The sequence below is a fragment of the Scyliorhinus torazame genome, chromosome 2 (assembly GCF_047496885.1).
Source record: "Scyliorhinus torazame isolate Kashiwa2021f chromosome 2, sScyTor2.1, whole genome shotgun sequence".
NCBI lineage: Eukaryota > Metazoa > Chordata > Chondrichthyes > Carcharhiniformes > Scyliorhinidae > Scyliorhinus > Scyliorhinus torazame.
The window spans coordinates 292,660,781-292,680,226 of NC_092708.1; the positions used below are offsets into that span (position 1 = coordinate 292,660,781).

Consider the following 19,446-nt stretch of genomic DNA (forward strand, 5'->3'; position numbering starts at 1 on the left):
CAACAGTGCTAACCACTGTGCCAACGTGTTGCCCTTGTAGTAATATTATTAAAGAACCTAGGTTAAGGGTATCCAGACTGTGTGTCTGCTAAAGCTGTAATTAAGAAGTCGGAAAAGGTCAAGTCATGATTGATTCTAACCATTTACTTGTTTAAATATGGAGGGCTAATGAAACATTGTGATTGCTGGAGATTCCCTGGAGCGTGGATAATTTATGGGGGAGTGGTGTCAGTCCTAGCTAAGCAGGTCATGGAACTTAGTGGGATACAGATGATGTAATTAATGGGTGGAGCCAGGTCTGTCGGTAGTTTTGCAGTTTGCCATATGATTTGAGCCTGATGAGACAGAAGATTTTAAGTTCCAACAGCAGTTTTGCCAAATGCTGCCAGGATGAGCAGACGTGTACTGGTTCGTCTCCTAAAGAGGTCTCTCTCTCCAAAGGCCTCCACACAACTAAACAAATAATCTGTTTGTTAACTTTATTTATAAGTGGCCTTTGAACTGCATTGGGTTGCTTAATTAGAGCTCGGAGTAGGTATAGACAGTAAGTTTAAATTTTTCCTTGTGTTTAAAACTGTTTAACTGATAACTGTAAAGCTATTTTCTTTGATTTTAATGTGGTTAATTCTGTGTTTAAATTAAAGCTAGTTTCAACATTAAAGATACTTATTTGTTAGAGTCATCACTCCTGGGATGAAGTATCCTTTCCTCACGGTTTTATAAAATATTTTTAAAAATTGTTCAGGGTTCTTGTCTGGTACCAATTATGACCACTTAATGCCACCCTGTCCCAGGGCACACGGGACAGGGTGGTGTGGCTCTGCATGAACGGCAACATGTGAGCTGAGCCCCTCCGGCTGGGCCCCAGAGGACGCTCACCAGGGGCATCAAAGGCCACAGGCTGTGGTAAGCAGCTGGCTGCCTCCACATCAGGGGCGTCATTCTCCGCCCCCCCGCCGGGTCGGAGAATGCCTGGGGCTGCCGTGAATCCCGCCCCCGCCGGTTGCCGAAGTCTCCGGCACCGGAGATTCGGCAGGGGCGGGAATCGAGCCCCGCCGGTTGGCGGGCCCCCCCGCTCGATTCTCCGGCCCGGATGGGCCGAAGTCCCGCCGATAAATTGCCTGTCCCGCCGGCGTGGATTAAACCACCTTTTGAACGGCGGGACAAGGCGGTGTGGGCGGGCTCCGGGGTCCTGGGGGGGGGCGCGGGGCGATCTGGCCCCGAGGGGTGCCCCCACGGTGGCCTGGCCCACCGATCCGCGGGCGTGCCTGTGCTGTGGGGGCACTCTTTCCCTTCCGCCTCCGCCACGGTCTCCGCCATGGCGGAGGCGGAAGAGACTCCCTCCACTGCGCATGCGTGGGAAACTGTCAGTGGCCGCTGATGCTCCCGCGCATGCGCCGCCCGGGGATGTCATTTCCGCGCCAGCTGGCGGGGCAACAAAGGCCGTTTCCGCCAGCTGGCGGGGCGGAAATTCCTCCGGCACCGGCTTAGCCCCTCAATGTTGGGGCTCGGCCCCCAAAGATGCGGAGCATTCCGCACCTTTGTGGCGGCGCAATGCCCGTCTGATTGGCGCCGTTTTGGGCGCCAGTCGGTGGACTTCGCGCCGTTTCGGGAGAATTTCGCCCCAGGTATGCATCCTGGGGACACACCTATAGCGGTAGAGCTAGGAGGGCCAAACACATCGAGAATCACTGAGGGCACCGGGGGAGGGGGAGATGGGGTGGAAGGGTTAGGTAGGGGGTGATAGGCGGGGGCTGTTGGAGGGGGCAGCATCTAGCGAGAGTTGGGAATTGTAAAACACAATAAACAGCCTTGTGCACAACCAGCATGCTGCCTCTGTCACTTTCTTCCGGAATGCACGCCGACCTCCGAACCCCTTCCCCGGTGCCCTCTATTTGTGGACATGTCCCCGAACACCCAGGGGTCCCATCCCCTGGGTGTTCGGATGTTGGCTTGTGCGTGTGTGGTGTTGCCTCCTGCAGTGTTCAGGCATCAATGTGTGAATGGGATGCTGGGCAATGCCTTTCACATGCTCCATGACCATCCACCCACGGGAATCCACTTGTGTTATGAGATGTGCTCACTTAACCATGATTGCGAATTCCCTATTAGCAAAAGCTTGCAGCCGCACAGCCAGAGGCCTTGGCAGTTGATGGGGATTATAGGTGGTCGGTGGGGCAGACAGGTAGTTGCCTCCAGAACAGGTACACAAGATCCAGGCTTGGCATGGTGGTGCTGTACATGGTTGCTCCCCGATTGCCCCCAATGCTCCCCCCTACCCTCCAAGGGCGTCCCACCCCTGCGGAGGCTCTCCCACCCCCAGCAAGGGTCACCCCATCCCCCACTGATCACTGGGATGGCAATCCCAGTGCCCCTGGGCTCTTTGCCTGTGAGCAAAGATGGCTACTCACCTCCTCGGCTCCCCACAGAAGCCCTTCCGCCAGGTTCTCATTTTTTAAAAGTACTACTAATCAGCGCCAGCATGAGCACTTGCTGGGAGGCCGATGAATGACAGGAGGCCATGGAGAAGGGGTGGCTCTCGTTAATTGGATGGAAATAGGGCTTAAGTGGTCATAATTGGTTTCTCGCCATGCTACGGCGAGATCCTGATTTTGCCTATGGGAACGGGTGGTTGCATCGAAACCTGTCTGGCGCGGTTCTTGTTTTCTGCGCCTCTATCTATTCACCACCCTCATTTCGCTCGAACGAGAACGCTACGAGGTCAGAGAATTGCGCCCATAGAAACATAAGGCCGGAATTCTCCCATTTCGAGACTGTGCCATGGCACGTGCAGGAATCTGGAATGTTTCCCACTGTGCTGGCTGGCTGGAAAAAATGACAAATCTTCCAGCCCTGACCTCATTATTAATGCTCCTGGGCATTTCACACCATATTCCGTGGCGAGGCAGTCCTGGATGGCATGTAGTCTGCTGTTGTGTCCAGGTGCCATATTGAAAAGGCAAAAGCACAGTGGTCTTCCACCACTGGCTCACCGTGGAAGAAAGAAGGTGGACCTCCTGAAAATGAAAGTAGGTCTCTGGGAGCACTCTGAGACCAGAGATGGACTTCCTGAGAACAAAGATGGATCTCCTCAAACATTCTGAAGCTGGAAGATGGGTCCCATCCAGGACACTTAATCTGGAAGGTCCACCTGCAGATGCACCCGGTGTTCCAGGGTTGCAGGTGACCTCCATCCTGAACTCCAGGTATTGTTCAGATGAATCCCGACATGTGTACACCACGTTGTTCCAGACGTGTTTCACGCCAGTGTGTTTTCTCACCGGCACTGCCGAGAATCTGGCGTGGAGGGTCGAGCCTTCATCGGCATCCTGTTAAATAGGATGAGCGAACGAATGGTTACCAGAATGGTTCCATGGATGAGGGAATTCAACTCGTGGTGTGTAACTGTGCTTGGATTAAATGATTTAGACTTATTATTAAAAAAGATTTTCCCTTTAAGGAAACTTGAACCAAAGATGGAAGTACATAGCTGCCAAAAATTGAATAATGCACTGCAAAACCATATTTGGTGATAAATAAATAGGAAATTTGTCATCTATCTTATTTAAAATTCAGAAATATCAAAGGTATGCTATTCTCTTCCTATAGAAATAATGGAATTCCGCCTATTACAGATTTATGGAAATTTGAAATGTTACAAAAATGCAATATATCAACAAATAGAATATCTGCAAAATGTCTTCCTGCTGATGTATAACTCAACAGATTTTGCAAAGGATTCAAGTAATCATTCCGTAAGCTTTCATTTTGTAGCTGGCTTATGTGGATTGAGAGTTGGTTACCAAGATAATTCTGAACATACTGCACCAATAATCCAAATACATACTGCTGATTGAGTTTCCTGGCTTTCGTCCCAATATATAAAACATTGTGAGATCTATTATTTTTTAACATAAACACTACACATACATTGAATTTGTCTAATAATTTTCTTTCCTCACTGCTGTTCAATTTATTTCTAGTTTTGTAACCTTAAGTGAATGATGTATTACTGCAATTTAATCATGATTCTGCTGGAAATTATTTTATTTACAAAATTTAGTCAAATATTATTTCCACATAGCTAAATAAACAGTTCATATTTTCTTGCAATGAGTCATTTCACAAATGAAAGATAAACACCAGTTACACATACGAGGCATCATTTGGCAGTTGACAGCAATGTAGCATAATCTAGAATTAATACAAATATAAAGCCCAGCTACCTAGGTCTTCTCTGATTATTTCCTCTCATATAGAATCATTGCGAATGACAGTAAATTCTGGTCATTTTTTCACACCTAACAAAGGTTATGGTCATTTATTCTTGATTTCACGGCACAGAAATGTTTCACATTGAGCCCTGCAAGTATGCACATTCTTATTCATTTGCAAGCGCAATAAAATGTTTATAATATAAATTAGTCAAATCTGTTAATTTGATTAACCCTGCAACATGACCAATGGATGTTGTAAAAATTTGTTGTACATTTTATTTTCATACTTATATTGTTTTAAGCATATTGGATCAAATTGTACAAGATTATAAATGTCATTAATTTTAATGATTTGTCTTTAGTCACTGTGTACTGAAATTAAACAACGGCGGCGTGGCATAATATCTGTACTGCGCTTATGCCAAAGTCTCGTCGATGACACAGATGACAGCTGTTCAGAAGCTGACCGCCAGTCAATGCAACTTATTATTGTGAATCTGGAAAGAAGATGGGAAGCCATCATCATGCAAGCTGTCCAGTGGCAGAACAGACTACAAAAGCAACTCGGAAAAGAAAAGGTAAGAATTCAATGTTTGAAGTCTTTAGTGTGTAATAAAAAAAAGGAACATGGAAAGTACAGAAATGCAATAGATGCTGCGATCTATTTAGCTGATAGAAACATAAATAGCCCTCCCTTGCCCTATCTCTCAAATATCCATTCAACTCTATTATTATAAAGAGTATATCTTGATAATGATAATCTTTATTGTCACAAGTAGGCTTACATTAACACTGCAATGAAGTTACTGTGGAAAGCCCCTCGTCACCACATTCCCACGCCTATTCGGGTACACTGAGGGAGAATTCTGTAGAAGATGGAATATTAAAACAAAAGATATAGAAAAAGAAACAATCATTGTAAAACCAGACTAAAGTAGAACCATGGAAAATATTTAAAAACTATATTGGGCTGGATTCTCCGGTCCCCCAGCAGCCCGCCATTTGTGCCGGTGGGATTCTATCTTCCCGCCATCTGTCAGTGGGATTTCCCACTGAAGCCACCCGATGCCGCCGGGAAACCCACGAGCAGGGGTGTGCTGCTGGCTGAAAAAGAGAATCCCAATGGCCGAAGAATTCCGGCCATTATCTTTCATCATATCCATGCCTGTCCCAGCTATCTACCTTCTAGCAGCTCCACAGGTGCCATCAATACCACTCCTTGTTCAGCACACAAGATTTGCTTTAGCAATAACATGTTTCTTCAGCCTGTCTTTCTCATCCCAGATAACTTATCCAAAATAGCAAACTGAACAACTGTGAGAAGCCCCTGGCCGTGAATAATAATTAAGACCATAATTCAAACTGCGATATCCCAGTTCAATGTCTGATGCATAGGGACTGTTAAGATACCCATGTACTAGCTTTTGATCTCTGCAATATCTATTGATTACAAACGTGAAAAATATTAGTACAGGGTATTCAATTTTGCATCGATTGAGTGTAAAACGTATCTATTTTAGAAACTAAATGTAAGCATCTACTCACAGTATTACTGCTATAATTTTCATCTATTCTGAACAGCTGAAATATTGCTAGCATTTGATATCTTCCCAGAGTCAGAAAATGAAGTGAGATTATGTCAGATGTGTTGCTGAATGGGAAAGAGTAAAACAGAATTTACATAAGTGAAGGAACTGTAAGGGAATTGTAGCAAAACAATAATATACACCATAAAAACATTGCTAAACAAGAGAAAATAGCAGAGGCTAAATTCAAAGCAAATAATCAAAATGGTGAATAAGTTGACGTCACCCAACAACAACCAAAATCATACTATGGAATAATACAATTTTCTTGGACCAAGTAGAAAATTATGTAAGTGCGGTATGATGTTTAACAAAGTTTCTGTATGTGGTCTGGTTCTGTATAATAGATGATTACCGCTTCTGTGAGATGATGTGTCTGAATTGCTTAACAAGCTGCAGTAAATACAGTTTATTTATGCTTTTGCTGTTGAAATTGAATGTAATGGAATTTCTGTCAAAGCTGTGGCAGCTCAGGAGGTACAGTTTAATGTAAACTCAAGAAACCAAAGTAACTTCATTCCAGTGCAAGAAGAAAACACAATAGGGAAACTATCCTCTGTGTGCTGTTTGTAGTTAACAGATTTATCATCACATGTAACTCAAGAAGAAAGCCTTCGCCACAAATTTCTATTTTACAGGAAAATTTGGTAATTCTATATTTTTAAAGAATATTTATTTATGTGCAAAATTTGCGCTAAACTTTTATTTCGTAAAAATTTTAAAATAATTCATTGATATAGAAATTATTTTGCTTCTGATTTAGAAGTAGTCTTCAATGGTTAGATTTTTCCATTTGGTGGATGCAAACGTCATGATTTGAAATGCACTTGCCTCTAGGGGTTCACTCCACGCTTATCTTCCATTTATTTGGAAGTGTAGCTAAACTACCACTTCACATTAGAGTTGCTGTGTCACTGTTTTTTGGTGATGCTGAAATACCAGCAAGCAAAGCACAACATGAAAAGTTAGTGACAAGAATTTGTAAAATGGGAAGCATTTGAAAATAAAAGTGCCAATCGATCAGGTCATGGCACTTTGCTCACATTTTTCAGGTACAATATATTGGTGTCAGATCATAATTCAACACAAACTGAAATCCTAATCATGTCACTCTTTTAATGTGTTCTGCCACAGTAACCATCTGACCTTTCTACTTTTTTAACATTTTTAATACCTAACAGCAGATAAAAATAGTTTGCACTATATATATTATATACATCTACAGTCATAGAGGTCTACAGCACAAAAAAGTCCCTTCGGCTCATCGCATCTGCGCACATCAAAAACAACCACCGAACTATTCTAATCCCATTTTCCAGCACTTGGCCCATAGCTTTGTATGTCTTGGGATCACAAGTGCACATCTAAAAACTTAGTCAGTGTTATGAGGGTCTCTGCATCCACCACCCATTCAGGCAATGAGCCACAGACCCCCACCACCCTCTGGGTGAAAAAGGTTTTCCTCACATGCCTTTTAAATCTCCTGCCCCCTTGTCATGGATCCCTCCACCAAGGGAAAAGTTTATTCCTGTCTACTCTATCTATGCCTCTTATGACTTTAAACATCTCATCATGCCCCCCCCCCCCTCAGTCTCCTCTGCTCCAATGAAAATATTGCTAATCTACCCAATCTCTCTTCATAACTAGAACTATCCAGCCCAGGTAACAACTTGGTAAATCTCCTCTGCGCCCTTTCCAGTGCAGTTCAGCCCTCCTATAATGTAGATTCTCACACGATACTCTAACTGTGGCCTAACCAACATTTTACACAGTTCCAGCATAACCTCCCTGTTCTTAAACTCTATGCCTCAGCTAATAAAGGCAAATATACAGGGAGGTAGCCACACCCAAGGTATAGGACAAGAGTAGCTGGGGTACAGTCAGGGGAAGGAAAAGGAATGGGCAGACAGGGCAGGGATCCCTCGTGGCCGTTCCCCTTCAAGTATACCGTTTTGGATGCTGTTGGAGGGTGTCATGAGAATGTCACTTTAAGAAATGGTTAGCTGCTCATGTTACTGCAGTGATGTCAGAGTGTGGGTGGAGCTGAGCTCTGGTTCTGCTTTTTAGTTTCACTTTGAAAAAAAGGCTTGGGTGTGTTGCAGCTGAAGTCAGAAAAACAGCTGTACTGTTGATCTCTCTCTGCCATGAAGGACTATTTCTTAATCATTTGGTGATCAGAATTATAATGTTTTTTGTATTGAATGTAAACTCTGATGTGCTTCTGTTTAAAGGTTTGTTAAGTCTTCTGGGTGAAAAGGACAGCATACAGATTACTTAGTGTTGTATTCTTTGGGGGTTATCTTTGAATTAATGGTTGCTAAGATATTCACTGTTTGTTTTACAAAGGTTAACTTGAGTTCATAGAATTAACATTGTTTTGTTTTTAAAAAATACTGGTCCATTTCTGCTGTACCATACCTGTAGAGTGAGCCGTGTGCTCCCCATACCACAATCTATTAAAAGTTGTGGGTCAGGTGAACTCCATGATACACTTTGGGATTCTCTAAACCCTGACCCATAACAATTGGGGGTTCGTCCGGGATAAAAGTCTATCTATTGGATTGGCTTAGTGAACTTAAAGACAGTGAGCATATTGTGGTTGCTTTTCAGGTGTGGTATTTTAGTTTAAGTGGGGAGTGTGTTGTGAACAATGGCTCTTTCAGAGGCTCAGAAATTTCTGGGGGTGGAGACGGTCACACGCAGGACCTTATGGACAGAGACTAAAAGCAGACTGTTAGATTTGGCAAAAACATTGCAGTTAACATTACCTGACAAAATGCGAAAAGATGAGGTAATTATGGCGGTGGTTAAGCATTTAAAGTTGCCTGAGATACAGTTTGACTCATTGGAAATGACAAAAATGCAGTTACAAATTAAACAAATGGAACATGAAAAATTAAAGCAGCTTGAATACGAAAGAGAGGAAAAAGTAAAAGAGATAGAGAGGACGAAGAAAAGGAGAGAGAAGAACGGAGGAAAGAAAGAATAGCCCTAGCAGAACAAAGAAAGGGAGATACAGATCAGGGAAAAAGATAAAGAGAGTTTGAACTTCAGAAAGTGGTCATGAAACATGACAGTCAGTTAAAATTGGCAGACGTAAAGGGAAACGTACAGTTGGAGGATATTGATGAGGATAGTGAGAAAGAGCGTCAAAGTCGAAGGCGTGGTGGGGATCTATTTAAATATGTCCAAGCATTGCCAAGGTTTGATGAGAAGGAGGTAGAAGCCTTTTTCATTTCATTTGAGAAGGTAGCTAAACAAATGAAATGGCCACAGAACATGTGGGTATTACTGATTCAAACAAAGCTGGTAGGTAGGGCTAGTGAAGTGTTTGCATCACTACCAGAGGGGGTATCTGGGTGAAAAAATCCATCTTAGGTGCATATGAACTAGTGCTTGAAGCTTACAGACAAATGTTTAGAAATTTAAGGAAAGAATTTGGTCAAACATACATGGAGTTTGAAAGGCTCAAACAGAGTAATTCTGATAGGTGGATAAGGGCTTTGCAAATAGACCAAACGTATGAAGCTCTCAGAGAAATTATACTTTTGGAGTAGTTTGAAAATTCAATTTCTGATGTAGTGAGAACTCATGTGGAAGAGCAGAGGGTTAAAACTGCAAGATTAGCAGCAGAAATGGCAGATGATTATGAATTAGTTCATAAATCAAAGCTTGATTTCCGACATCAGTTTCAGCCTGTGAGGGATAGAAACTGGGGACATGAGAAATACTCAAGTGGTAAAAGTAAAGGTGATCTGATGGGAGACAATAAGGAGAGTGTACCTCAGATTAAAAAAGAAATCCACATGGTGGAAGAGACATGGAAAATTTCAAATGTTTTCACGTAATAAACTAGGCCATGTAAAGTCACAGTGTTGGTGGTTGAAGAAAAGCACTGGGAAGGCTGATGTGGTAAAACAGGACAAGACAGTGGGTTTGTTAAAGTGGTAAAGGAAAGCCCAAGTGAAGTGAAGGAGGTGCAAAAGATTGTACAGCCTGATCAAGAGGTGATTGATCAGAAGGTGCCAGATCTCTTTCAAGAATTTACATGGGTGGGTAAAGGAAACTATAATTTATAAGGATCTTAACCTGTCGAACTACGCCAGGTTTGGGGGAAGCTTAGTTGATGAATCAAGTCCTGGCGCAATACGACAAGTTGTAAGATTTGTAATATTTGTAGACTGTGTTAAGTTGTTCGATTCCTTGTATTATTCGACTGTGTAAAGTTGAAGGAATTTATATCATCTCTGCTATTCGGTTATCAGTAGCACTTTGCGAATACTGGAACTCAGCAGAAATTTGCAGTATAAACTCCTCAGGTGCCAAAAAGAATTGTTTTATTTGTAGTCGCTTGATTACAATTTGAAAGTCATTTAAAAGGCAATTCGTAGACAATTGGAAGCTTTCAGAGAATTACAGACATTATCTTTCTTTGCTTAGGCAGACAGCTCGAAAGTAACTTTTAAAAGGTCAAAGTCTGGCAATGAAACATGAAAAGAGAGAGAAAGCTAATCTTCAGCTAAACTCAAACTCAAAGTCAAAAGTGGACTAACATCACTGACACAGACTGGTAGACTGACAGAACCCCCAAAAGACATAAACTAAAATGGAGACTAGAATCAAAGGCAAAAACTAACTAAACTAACAGAAAGACAACACAGCACAACACACCCCCAAAGACAATAAAAACACAGACAACACACGAAAAACTAAACACTAAAACAAAACTTACAAAGACAATACTCACAAAGACAACAAAACCCCAACCTAACCTAACCTAAAATGGCCGGGAGAAACTTTTTAGTTATACACTTTCATATCTGTCTTAAGTCATCTAATTACACCCCAATATAATCCTAATTGGTTTGGGTTAGACTCAAACACATTTGATTTGATGGCAAGCCGTCCATCTTCAATGTGCAACATCAGCTTTTCTGACCTAGCTGTTATCTGCATTGTGAACAATGGTGCCTTCATGTTGCTGTGTATTCAATCCCTTGGCCTTGACAATTAGCACAAGACAGTGTCAAATTATCTTGCAACTGTGCTTTTTTTAATGTCACACTGTCTTTGAAAATATGCATTTGCCAGAACAACGGACTTCAGTATAAGTGAATTATGCTGTATAAATGGGTATTAAAAACTGGGGCTCAACATTTATGCTTAAACAGCTATCTTTTACCTATACTAGTTGTATTTGAAATACTTGGCTTCTACAGTGGGTAAAGTTTACTCATGTGTATCAGGAGGAGCAGGTAAAGAAGTCACAATTTTAAGAGATATGGGAGCTAGTCAATCTTTAATGGTAAGAGATGAGGAGTTATGTAGGTTGGGAAGAATGTTGCCAGAAAAGGTGGTAATATGTGGAATTCAGGGTGAGAGGAGTAGCGTTCCATTATATAAGGTAAGATTGGAAAGTCCAGTGAAGAGTGGTGAAGTGATAGTAGGAGTAATAGAGAAACTATCTTGTCCAGGAATACAGTTTATCTTGGGTAATGATAGAGCTGGATCGCAGGTGGGAGTGATGTCTACTGTGGTTGATAAGCCAGTGGAAAATCAGACAACTCAAGTGTTGAAGGACGAATATCCTGGGATTTTTCTGGATTGTGTAGAAACAAGGTCACAAAGTCACAGGTTAAGACAAGAGAAGAAATCAAAGAGTGAAGATCAAGTTGAAGTGCAATTATCAGAAATGATTTTTGATCAGATGGTTGAAAAAGAATAAGAACAGGTGGAGGATGAGGCAGATATTTTTAGTTCAGGAAAATTGGCGGAGTTACAACAAAAAGATATAGAAATAAAATGGATGTATCAGAAAGCATACACAGAAGAGGAATCTGAGTGTATACCAGAGTGTTATTATCGTAAAAGTGATGTCTTGATGAGAAAATGGAGACCTTTACATATGCAGGCGGCTGAAAAGTGGGCAGAAGTTCATCAAGTAGTATTGCCGGTAGGGTATAGAAAGGAGGTGTTGCGAGTTGCACATGAGGTACCAGTGGGAGGTCATTTTGGGATAAGGAAAACTCAAGCTAAAATCCAGAAACATTTTTATTGGCCTGGACTACATAAAGATATAGTTAAATTTTGTCAATCATGTCACACATGTTAAGTGATAAGGAAACCTCAAGCAGTGATAAAACCAGCGCCCTTAATACCCATTCCAGCATTTGAGGAACCTTTTACAAGGGTCCTAATTGATTGCGTAGGACCGTTTCCTAAAACAAAAAGTGGGAATCAATATCTTTTGACTATAATGGATGTGGCTACTCGGTTTCCAGAGGCCATTCCAGTATGTAATATTACAGCTAAAAAGATTGTGGCGGAGTTACTTAAATTCTTTACTAGATATGGACTACCCACAGAAATACAATCGAATCAAGGATCAAATTTTACCTTCAAAGAAGTTATGGATAGCTTAGGAATAAAACAATTTAAATCAACTGTGTACCATCCAGAATTGCAGGGAGCGTTAGACAGGTGGCATCAGACATTAAAGACAATGTTGAGGGCTTATTGTCAAGATTATCCAGAGGATTGGGATAAAGGAATTCCATTCGTACTGTTTGAAATTAGGGATGCACCTAATGAGTCAACCAAATTTTGTCCTTTTGAACTCATTTTTGGTCATGAGGTAAGAGGACCACTTAAATTGATTAAGGAAAAATTGGTGGGTGAGAAATCGGAAATTACATTATTGGATTACATGTCAAATTTTAGGGAACGATTAAATAGAGCAGGTGAATTGGCTATTTGAAAGTTGCACAAAAAGGTGGGGACATCCTAGGAGGGGGGAGGGGGGGACTGCCTGGGAGGGTGGATGAGCAAGAGAAGGGTTGGGGAAACTGGCACGTACGGGAGAGGGCCAGTGTACAAAGCTGTGTAAATATATCATTTTGCCATGTATATATCTTGCTCTGCGCGATTTCTCGTTTTTTTTTTTTTTTGTTACGGGGGGGGGGGGGGGGGGTTATTGTTTGTAAGAGAGAAAAATCGTGTTAAAAAACTTTAATAAATATATTTTTTTTAAAAAGAAAGTTGCACAAAATGTGATGAAACGGGTCGCGGACATGAAATCCAAAGTTCGTAGTTTTGCCAGTGGAGATAGAGTTTTAGTGTTGTTACCAGTGGTAGGTGAACCTTTAAAAACTAGGTTTTGTGGACTTTATCAGATTGAAAGGAAATTAAGTGAGGTGAATTATGTGGTAAAAACACCAGATAGAAGGAAGACTCACCAAGTGTGTCATGTGAATATGCTTAAAGGGTACTTTGGAAGGGAAGAGGAGGAGGTTTTAATGATTCTAACTCAAAATGACGAAGCAAATCCAGATGACTGTGAATTTGACATACCTCAAATTGAATTGGAAAATGAGGATGTTCTTAAAAATTGGGATAAATTGTTGAGTTATCTCCCAGAGGAAAAATGGACTGACCTGAAAGAGTTATTGATATCACATGGGCAAGTTTGTGGAGATAAATTGGGAAGAACTAAAATGGCTTTACATGATGTGGGAAATGCTGTTCCAATTAAACAACATCTATACAGACTTAACACTTTAAAATTGGCACAGGTTAACAAAGAGATTGAAAGTATGCTTAAAAATGGCATAATTGAAGTGGGTTGCAGCCAATGGAGCTCACCCATAGTGATGGTGCCTAAACCAGACGGTACCCAACGGTTGTGTGTGGACTATAGAAAGGTTAATGCAGATACAAGAACAGACTCTTATCCTATCCCACGTTTGGAGGATTGCATTGAGAAAGTGGGACAATAAGCTTTTTTTTCCAAATTGGATTTACTTAATGGTTACTGGCAGGTACCTCTATCCGAAAGGGCGAAGGAAATTTCAGTTTTTGTGACTGCAGATGGTATATACCAATTCAAAGTTATGCCATTTGGTATGAAAAACGCCCCAACCACATTTCAACGATTAATTAACACAGTCGTTTCAGGATTACCCAATTGTGTGGTATACATCGACGATCTGGTAATTTTCAGCCAGACATGGACAGAACATTTAAAACATCTGATGGAGTTATTCGATTGACTTCAGGAGGTGGGTTTGGTGATAAACCTAGCCAAAAGTGAATTTGGAAAAGCCCAAGTCACTTTCCTTGAGAAGTTTTCGATACCCTCGACACGGCGGGAAATAATGCGATTTCTTGGTATGAGTGGATTTTACCGGAAATTTGTACCAAATTTTAGCAGTGTGGTCGCTCCACTGACGGACTTGCTCAAGAAGCATAACAAATTCCAGTGGACAGCAGAGTGTCAACAGGCATTTGATGGCCTGAAGGCTGTGTTAACCGCTGCTCCTGTGTTAGCCATCCCAAATTATACCAAACCATTCAAAGTGGCTGTTGATGCGAGTGATGTGGGTGTAGGTGCGGTATTTCTACAAGACGACGATGAAGGGCTGGAGCGGCCTATTGGTTATTTTTCAAAGAAATTGAATTCTCACCAGAAGAAGTATTCAACGATTGAGAAGGAGACTTTGAGTTTGGTGCTGTCTTTGCAACATTTTCACATTTATGTGACCAGCAATCCGTCTGACACCATTATATATACTGATCATAATCCGTTGACGTTTTTGGAGTGATTCCTGAATAACAATGCAAGGCTGTTTTGCTGGAGTTTATTGTTACAGCCATTTCATTTAAAAATAGTACATGTGGCAGGACGGGAAAACGTGATAGCCGATGCTTTGTCATGAATGCGATGAACAGAAGGATTTCAGTTGGAGGAAGAAGAAGGGGAAAAAAATGGACTATTATTATACCTGTTTGCGTATGTTTTTTGAAATGATAAGGTATATTTACTGTGTGCATTTCTTGAAGGATGGTGGAAAGGTGAAAAATGAAACCATCTTGAAGTTGATGGGTTTTTTTTCTTGGGGGGAGGTGTCATGAGAATGTCACTTTAAGAAATGGTTAGCTGCTCATGTTACTGCAGTGATGTCAAGGTGTGGGTGGAGCTGAGCTCAGGTTCTGCTTTTTAGTTTCACTTTGAAAAAAAGGCTTGGGTGTGTCTGGGTTTTTCAGTGTGTTGCAGCTGAAGTCAGAAAATAGCTGTACTGTTGATCTCTCTCTGCCATGAAGGACTATCTCTTAATCATTTGATGAATTCAGAATTATGAATGTTTTCAGTATTGAATGTAAACTCTGATGTGCTTCTTTTTAAAGGTTTGTAAAGTCTTCTGGGTGAAAGGACAGCATACAGATTACTTAGTGTTGTATTCTTTGGAGGTTATCTTTGAATTAATGGTTGCTAAGATATTCGCTTTGTTTTACAAAGGTTAACTAGAAGAAACATTTTGTTTTAAAAAAAATACTGATCCATTTCTGCTGTACCACACCTGTAGAGTGAGCCGTGTGCTCCCCATACCACAATCTATTAAATGTTGTGGGTCAGGTGAACTCCATGCTACACTTTGGGATTCTCTAAACCCTGACCCATAACAGGGGTATGACCTAGCGGGGGAAGGCCCGAGCAACCAGGCCTCTGGCACTGAGCCTGGCTCTGTGGCTCAGAAGGGAAGGGGGGAGAATAGAAAAGCAGTAGTGATAGGAGACTCAATGGTTAGGGGAATGGATAGGAGATTCTGTGGTCGTGAACGAGACTCCCAGAAGGTATGTTCCCTCCCGGGTGCCAGGACCAGGGATGTCTCGGATCGAGTCTACAGGATTCCTAAGGGGGAGGCAGAGCAACCAGAAGACGCGGTGCACATAGGCACCAACGACATAGCAAAGAAAAGGGACGAGGATCTAAAAAGTGATTTTAGGGAGTTAGGTTGGAAGCTAAAGAGCAGGACAAGCAGAGTAGTGATCACAGGATTGCTACCGGTGCCACGTGCAAGTGAGACGAGGAACAGAGAGCTAGTGCAGCTGAACACGTGGCTACAGGGCTGGTGCAGAAGGGAAGGCTTCAGATATGTGGATCATTGGGATATCTTCTGGGGGAGGTGGGACCTGTACATGAAGGACGGATTGCACCTAAACTGGAGGGGCACCAATATCCTGGGTGGGAGGTTTGCTAGAGCTCTTTGGGAGGGTTTAACCTAGTTTGGCAGGGGAATGGGAACCAGAGCTATGGATCAGAGGATAGGGGAGCTGTTGAACAGGCAGGAATAGTATGCAGCAGGCCTGTGAGGAAGGACAGACAGTTGATAGGGCAAAGTTGCACTCAGTGGAATGGGTTAAAGTGTGTCTGTTTCAATGCAAGGAGTGTCAGGAATAAGGGAGATGAACTTAGAGCATGGATCAGTATTTGGAACTACGATGTTGTGGCCGTTACGGAGACATGGATTTCACAGGGGCAAGAATGGTTGTTAGATGTTCCGGGGTTTAGATGTTTTCAGAAGAATAAGGAAGCAGGTAAAAGAGGAGGGAAAGTGGCACCGTTAATTAGGGAATGCACCAGAGCTGCAGAAAAGGAGGTGGTTGAGGAGGGTTTGTCTACTGAGTCAGTATGGGAGGAAGTCAGAAACAAGAAAGGAGCAGTCACTTTATTGGGAGTTTTCTATAGACCCCCCAATAGCAGCAGAGAGATGGAGGAACAGATTGGGTGGCAGATCTTGGAAAAGTGCAGAAGTAGCAGAGTTGTTGTCATGGGTGACTTCAACTTCCCTAATAGTGACTGGAACCTTCTTAGTGCAAATGGTTTGGATGGAACAGATTTTGTCAGGTGTGTACAGGAAGGATTCCTGACTCAATATGTAGATAGGCCGGCTTGGGGGGAGGCCATATTGGACTTGGTGCTCAGCAATGAACCAGGCCAGGTGTCAGATGTCTCGGTGGGAGAGCATTTCGGTGACAGTGACTACAACTCCTTGACCTTTACCATAGTCATGGAGAGGGATAGGAACACATTGTATGGGAAGGTATTTAATTGGGGGAGGGGAAATCATCCTGCTAATTGACAGGAACTGAGGAGCAGAAAGTGGGAACAATTGTTCTTGGGAAATGCACAAAAGTAATGTGGAGATTGAGGAGCACTTGCTGCGAGTGCTGAATAGTTTTGTCCCACTGAGACGAGGAAGGAATTGTAAGGTGAAGGATGACAAGAGAAGTGGAGCTTCTAATCAAGAGGAACAAGGAAGCTTGGATGACCAGAGAAGTGGAGCTTCTAATCAAGAGGAAGAAGGAAGCTTACGCAAGGATCTGACTCGGCTCTAGAGGATTACAAGGTAGCCAGGAAGGAACTCAAAAATGGACTGAGGAGAGCTAGAAGGGGGCACAAAAAAGCCCTGGCGGGAAGGATTAGGGAAAACACCAAAGCGTTCTACACTTATGTGAGAAATAAAAGGATGATCAGAGTGAGAGTAGGGCCGATCAAGGATAGTGGAGGGAACTTGTACCTTGAGTCTGAGGAGATGGGGGAGGCCCTTAATGTATATTTTGCTTCAGTATTCATTTCATTGTGTGCTGGGTCTGAGGGGTCTTAACTGGCACATGCCTTCTATCCTGCTTCTGTGGCATGGGATACTAGAGTACGGGTCCATTTGGCTATGTAGAATCATAGAATCATAGAAGTTTACAGCATGGAAACAGGCCCTTCGGCCCAACCAGTCCATGCCGCCCAATTTTTACCATTAAGCTAGTCCCAGTTGCCCACACTTGGCCCATAACCCTCTGTACCCATCTTACCCATGTAACTATCTAAATGTTTTTTAAAAGACACAATTGTACCCGCCTCTACTACTACCTCTGGCAGCCCATTCCAGACACTCACTACCCTCTGAGTGAAGAAATTGCCCCTCTGGGCCCTTCTGAATCTCTCCCCTCTCACCTTAAACCTATGCCCTCTAGTTTTAGACTCCCCTACCTTTGGGAAAAGATGTTGACTATCTACCTTATCTATGCCCCTCATTATTTTATAGACCTCTATAAGATCACCCCTAAGCCTCCTACGCTCCAAGGAAAAAAGTCCCAGTCTATCCAGCCTCTCCTTATAACTCAAACCATCAAGTCCCGGCAACATCCTAGTAAATCTTTTCTGCACTCTTTCCAGTTTAATAATATCCTTCCTATAATAGGGTGACCAGAACTGCACACAGTATTCCAAGTGTGGCCGTACCAATGTCTTGTACAACTTCAACAAGACGTCCCAACTCCTGTATTCAATGTTCTGACCAATGAAACCAAGCATGCCGAATGCCTTCTTCACCACCCTGTCCACCTGCGACTCCACCTTCAAGGAGCTATGAACCTGTACTCCTAGATCTCTTTGTTCTATAACTCTCCCCAACGCCATACCATTAACTGAGTAGGTCCTGGCCTGATTCGATCTGCCAAAATGCATCACCTCACATTTATCTAAATTAAACTCCATCTGCCATTCGTCGGCCCACTGGCCTAATGGATCAAGATCCCTTTGCAATCCTAGATAACCTTCTTCACTATCCACTGTGCCACCAATCTTGGTGTCATCTGCAAACTTACTAACCATGCCTCCTAAATTCTCATCCAAATCATTAATATAAATCACAAACAACAGTGGACCCAGCACCGATCCCTGAGGCACACCACTGGTCACAGGCCTCCAGTTTGAAAAACAACCCTCTATAACCACCCTCTGCCTTCTGTCGTCCAGCCAATTTTGAATCCAATTGGCAACCTCACCCCGGATCCCGTGAGCCTTAACCTTCTGCAACAACCTACCATGCGGTACCTTGTCAAAGGCTTTGCTAAAGTCCATGTAGACAACGTCTACTGCACTGCCCTCATCTACCTTCTTGGTCACCCCCTCAAAAAACTCAATCAAATTTGTGAGACATGATTTTCCACGCACAAAGCCATGCTGACTGCCCCGAATTAGTCCTTGCCTCTCTAAATGCTTGTAGATCCTGTCTCTCAGAATACCTTCTAGCAACTTACCTACTACAGACGTTAGGCTCACCGGTCTGTAGTTCCCAGGCTTTTCCCTGCTGCCTTTCTTAAACAAGGGCACAACATTCGCCACTCTCCAATCTTCAGGCACCTCACCTGTGGCTGCCGATGATTCAAATATCTCTGTTAGGGGACCCGCAATTTCCTCCCTAGCCTCCCACAACACCCTGGGATACATTTCATCAGGTCCCGGGGATTTATCTACCTTGATGCGCTTTAAGACTTCCAGCACCTCCTCCTCTGTAATGTGCACACTTCTCAAGACATCACTATTTATTTCCCTTAGTTTCCTAACATCCATGCCTTTCTCCACCGTGAATACCGATGAGAAATATTCATTCAGGATCTCACCCAACTCTTGTGGCTCTGCACATAGATGCCCTTGTTGATCCTTAAGAGGCCCTACTCTGTCCCTAGTTACTCTTTTCCCCTTTATGTATTTGTAGAATCTCTTTGGATTCTCCCTTGCATTATTTGCCAAAGCAATTTCATGTCCCCTTTTTGCCCTCCTGATTTCCCTCTTAACTCTATTTCGACAATCTCTATACTCTTCAAGGGATCCACTTGATCCCAGTTGCTTATGTACGTCATATCGTCTGCTGATAAACGGGCGCGGGCTAACTCACCGAATACCGCGATAAAGTGGATCCAGAGGGGTCGAGCAAACGCTGTTGGATGCTCTCCCTTTTTCTGTCGGCACCGGTTGAGTCCTTCTACCGGATCTCCTCTATTGTAGCCAATGGCGTCTAAAATGG

At 42.8% G+C, this 19,446-nt stretch overlaps 1 protein-coding gene across 6 annotated transcripts in view; it reads left to right on the plus strand.

Annotated features, from left to right (window-relative positions):
* Nucleotides 1-19,446, plus strand: part of akap6 (A kinase (PRKA) anchor protein 6) — a 1,059,704-nt gene that overhangs the window by 968,875 nt on the left and 71,383 nt on the right. For all 6 annotated transcript variants that reach the window (XM_072488434.1, XM_072488451.1, XM_072488470.1 and 3 more), the window contains one exon: nucleotides 4,580-4,795. In XM_072488434.1, the coding sequence (XP_072344535.1) occupies nucleotides 4,580-4,795 (216 nt within the window). The remainder of the gene's footprint in view (nucleotides 1-4,579; nucleotides 4,796-19,446) is intronic.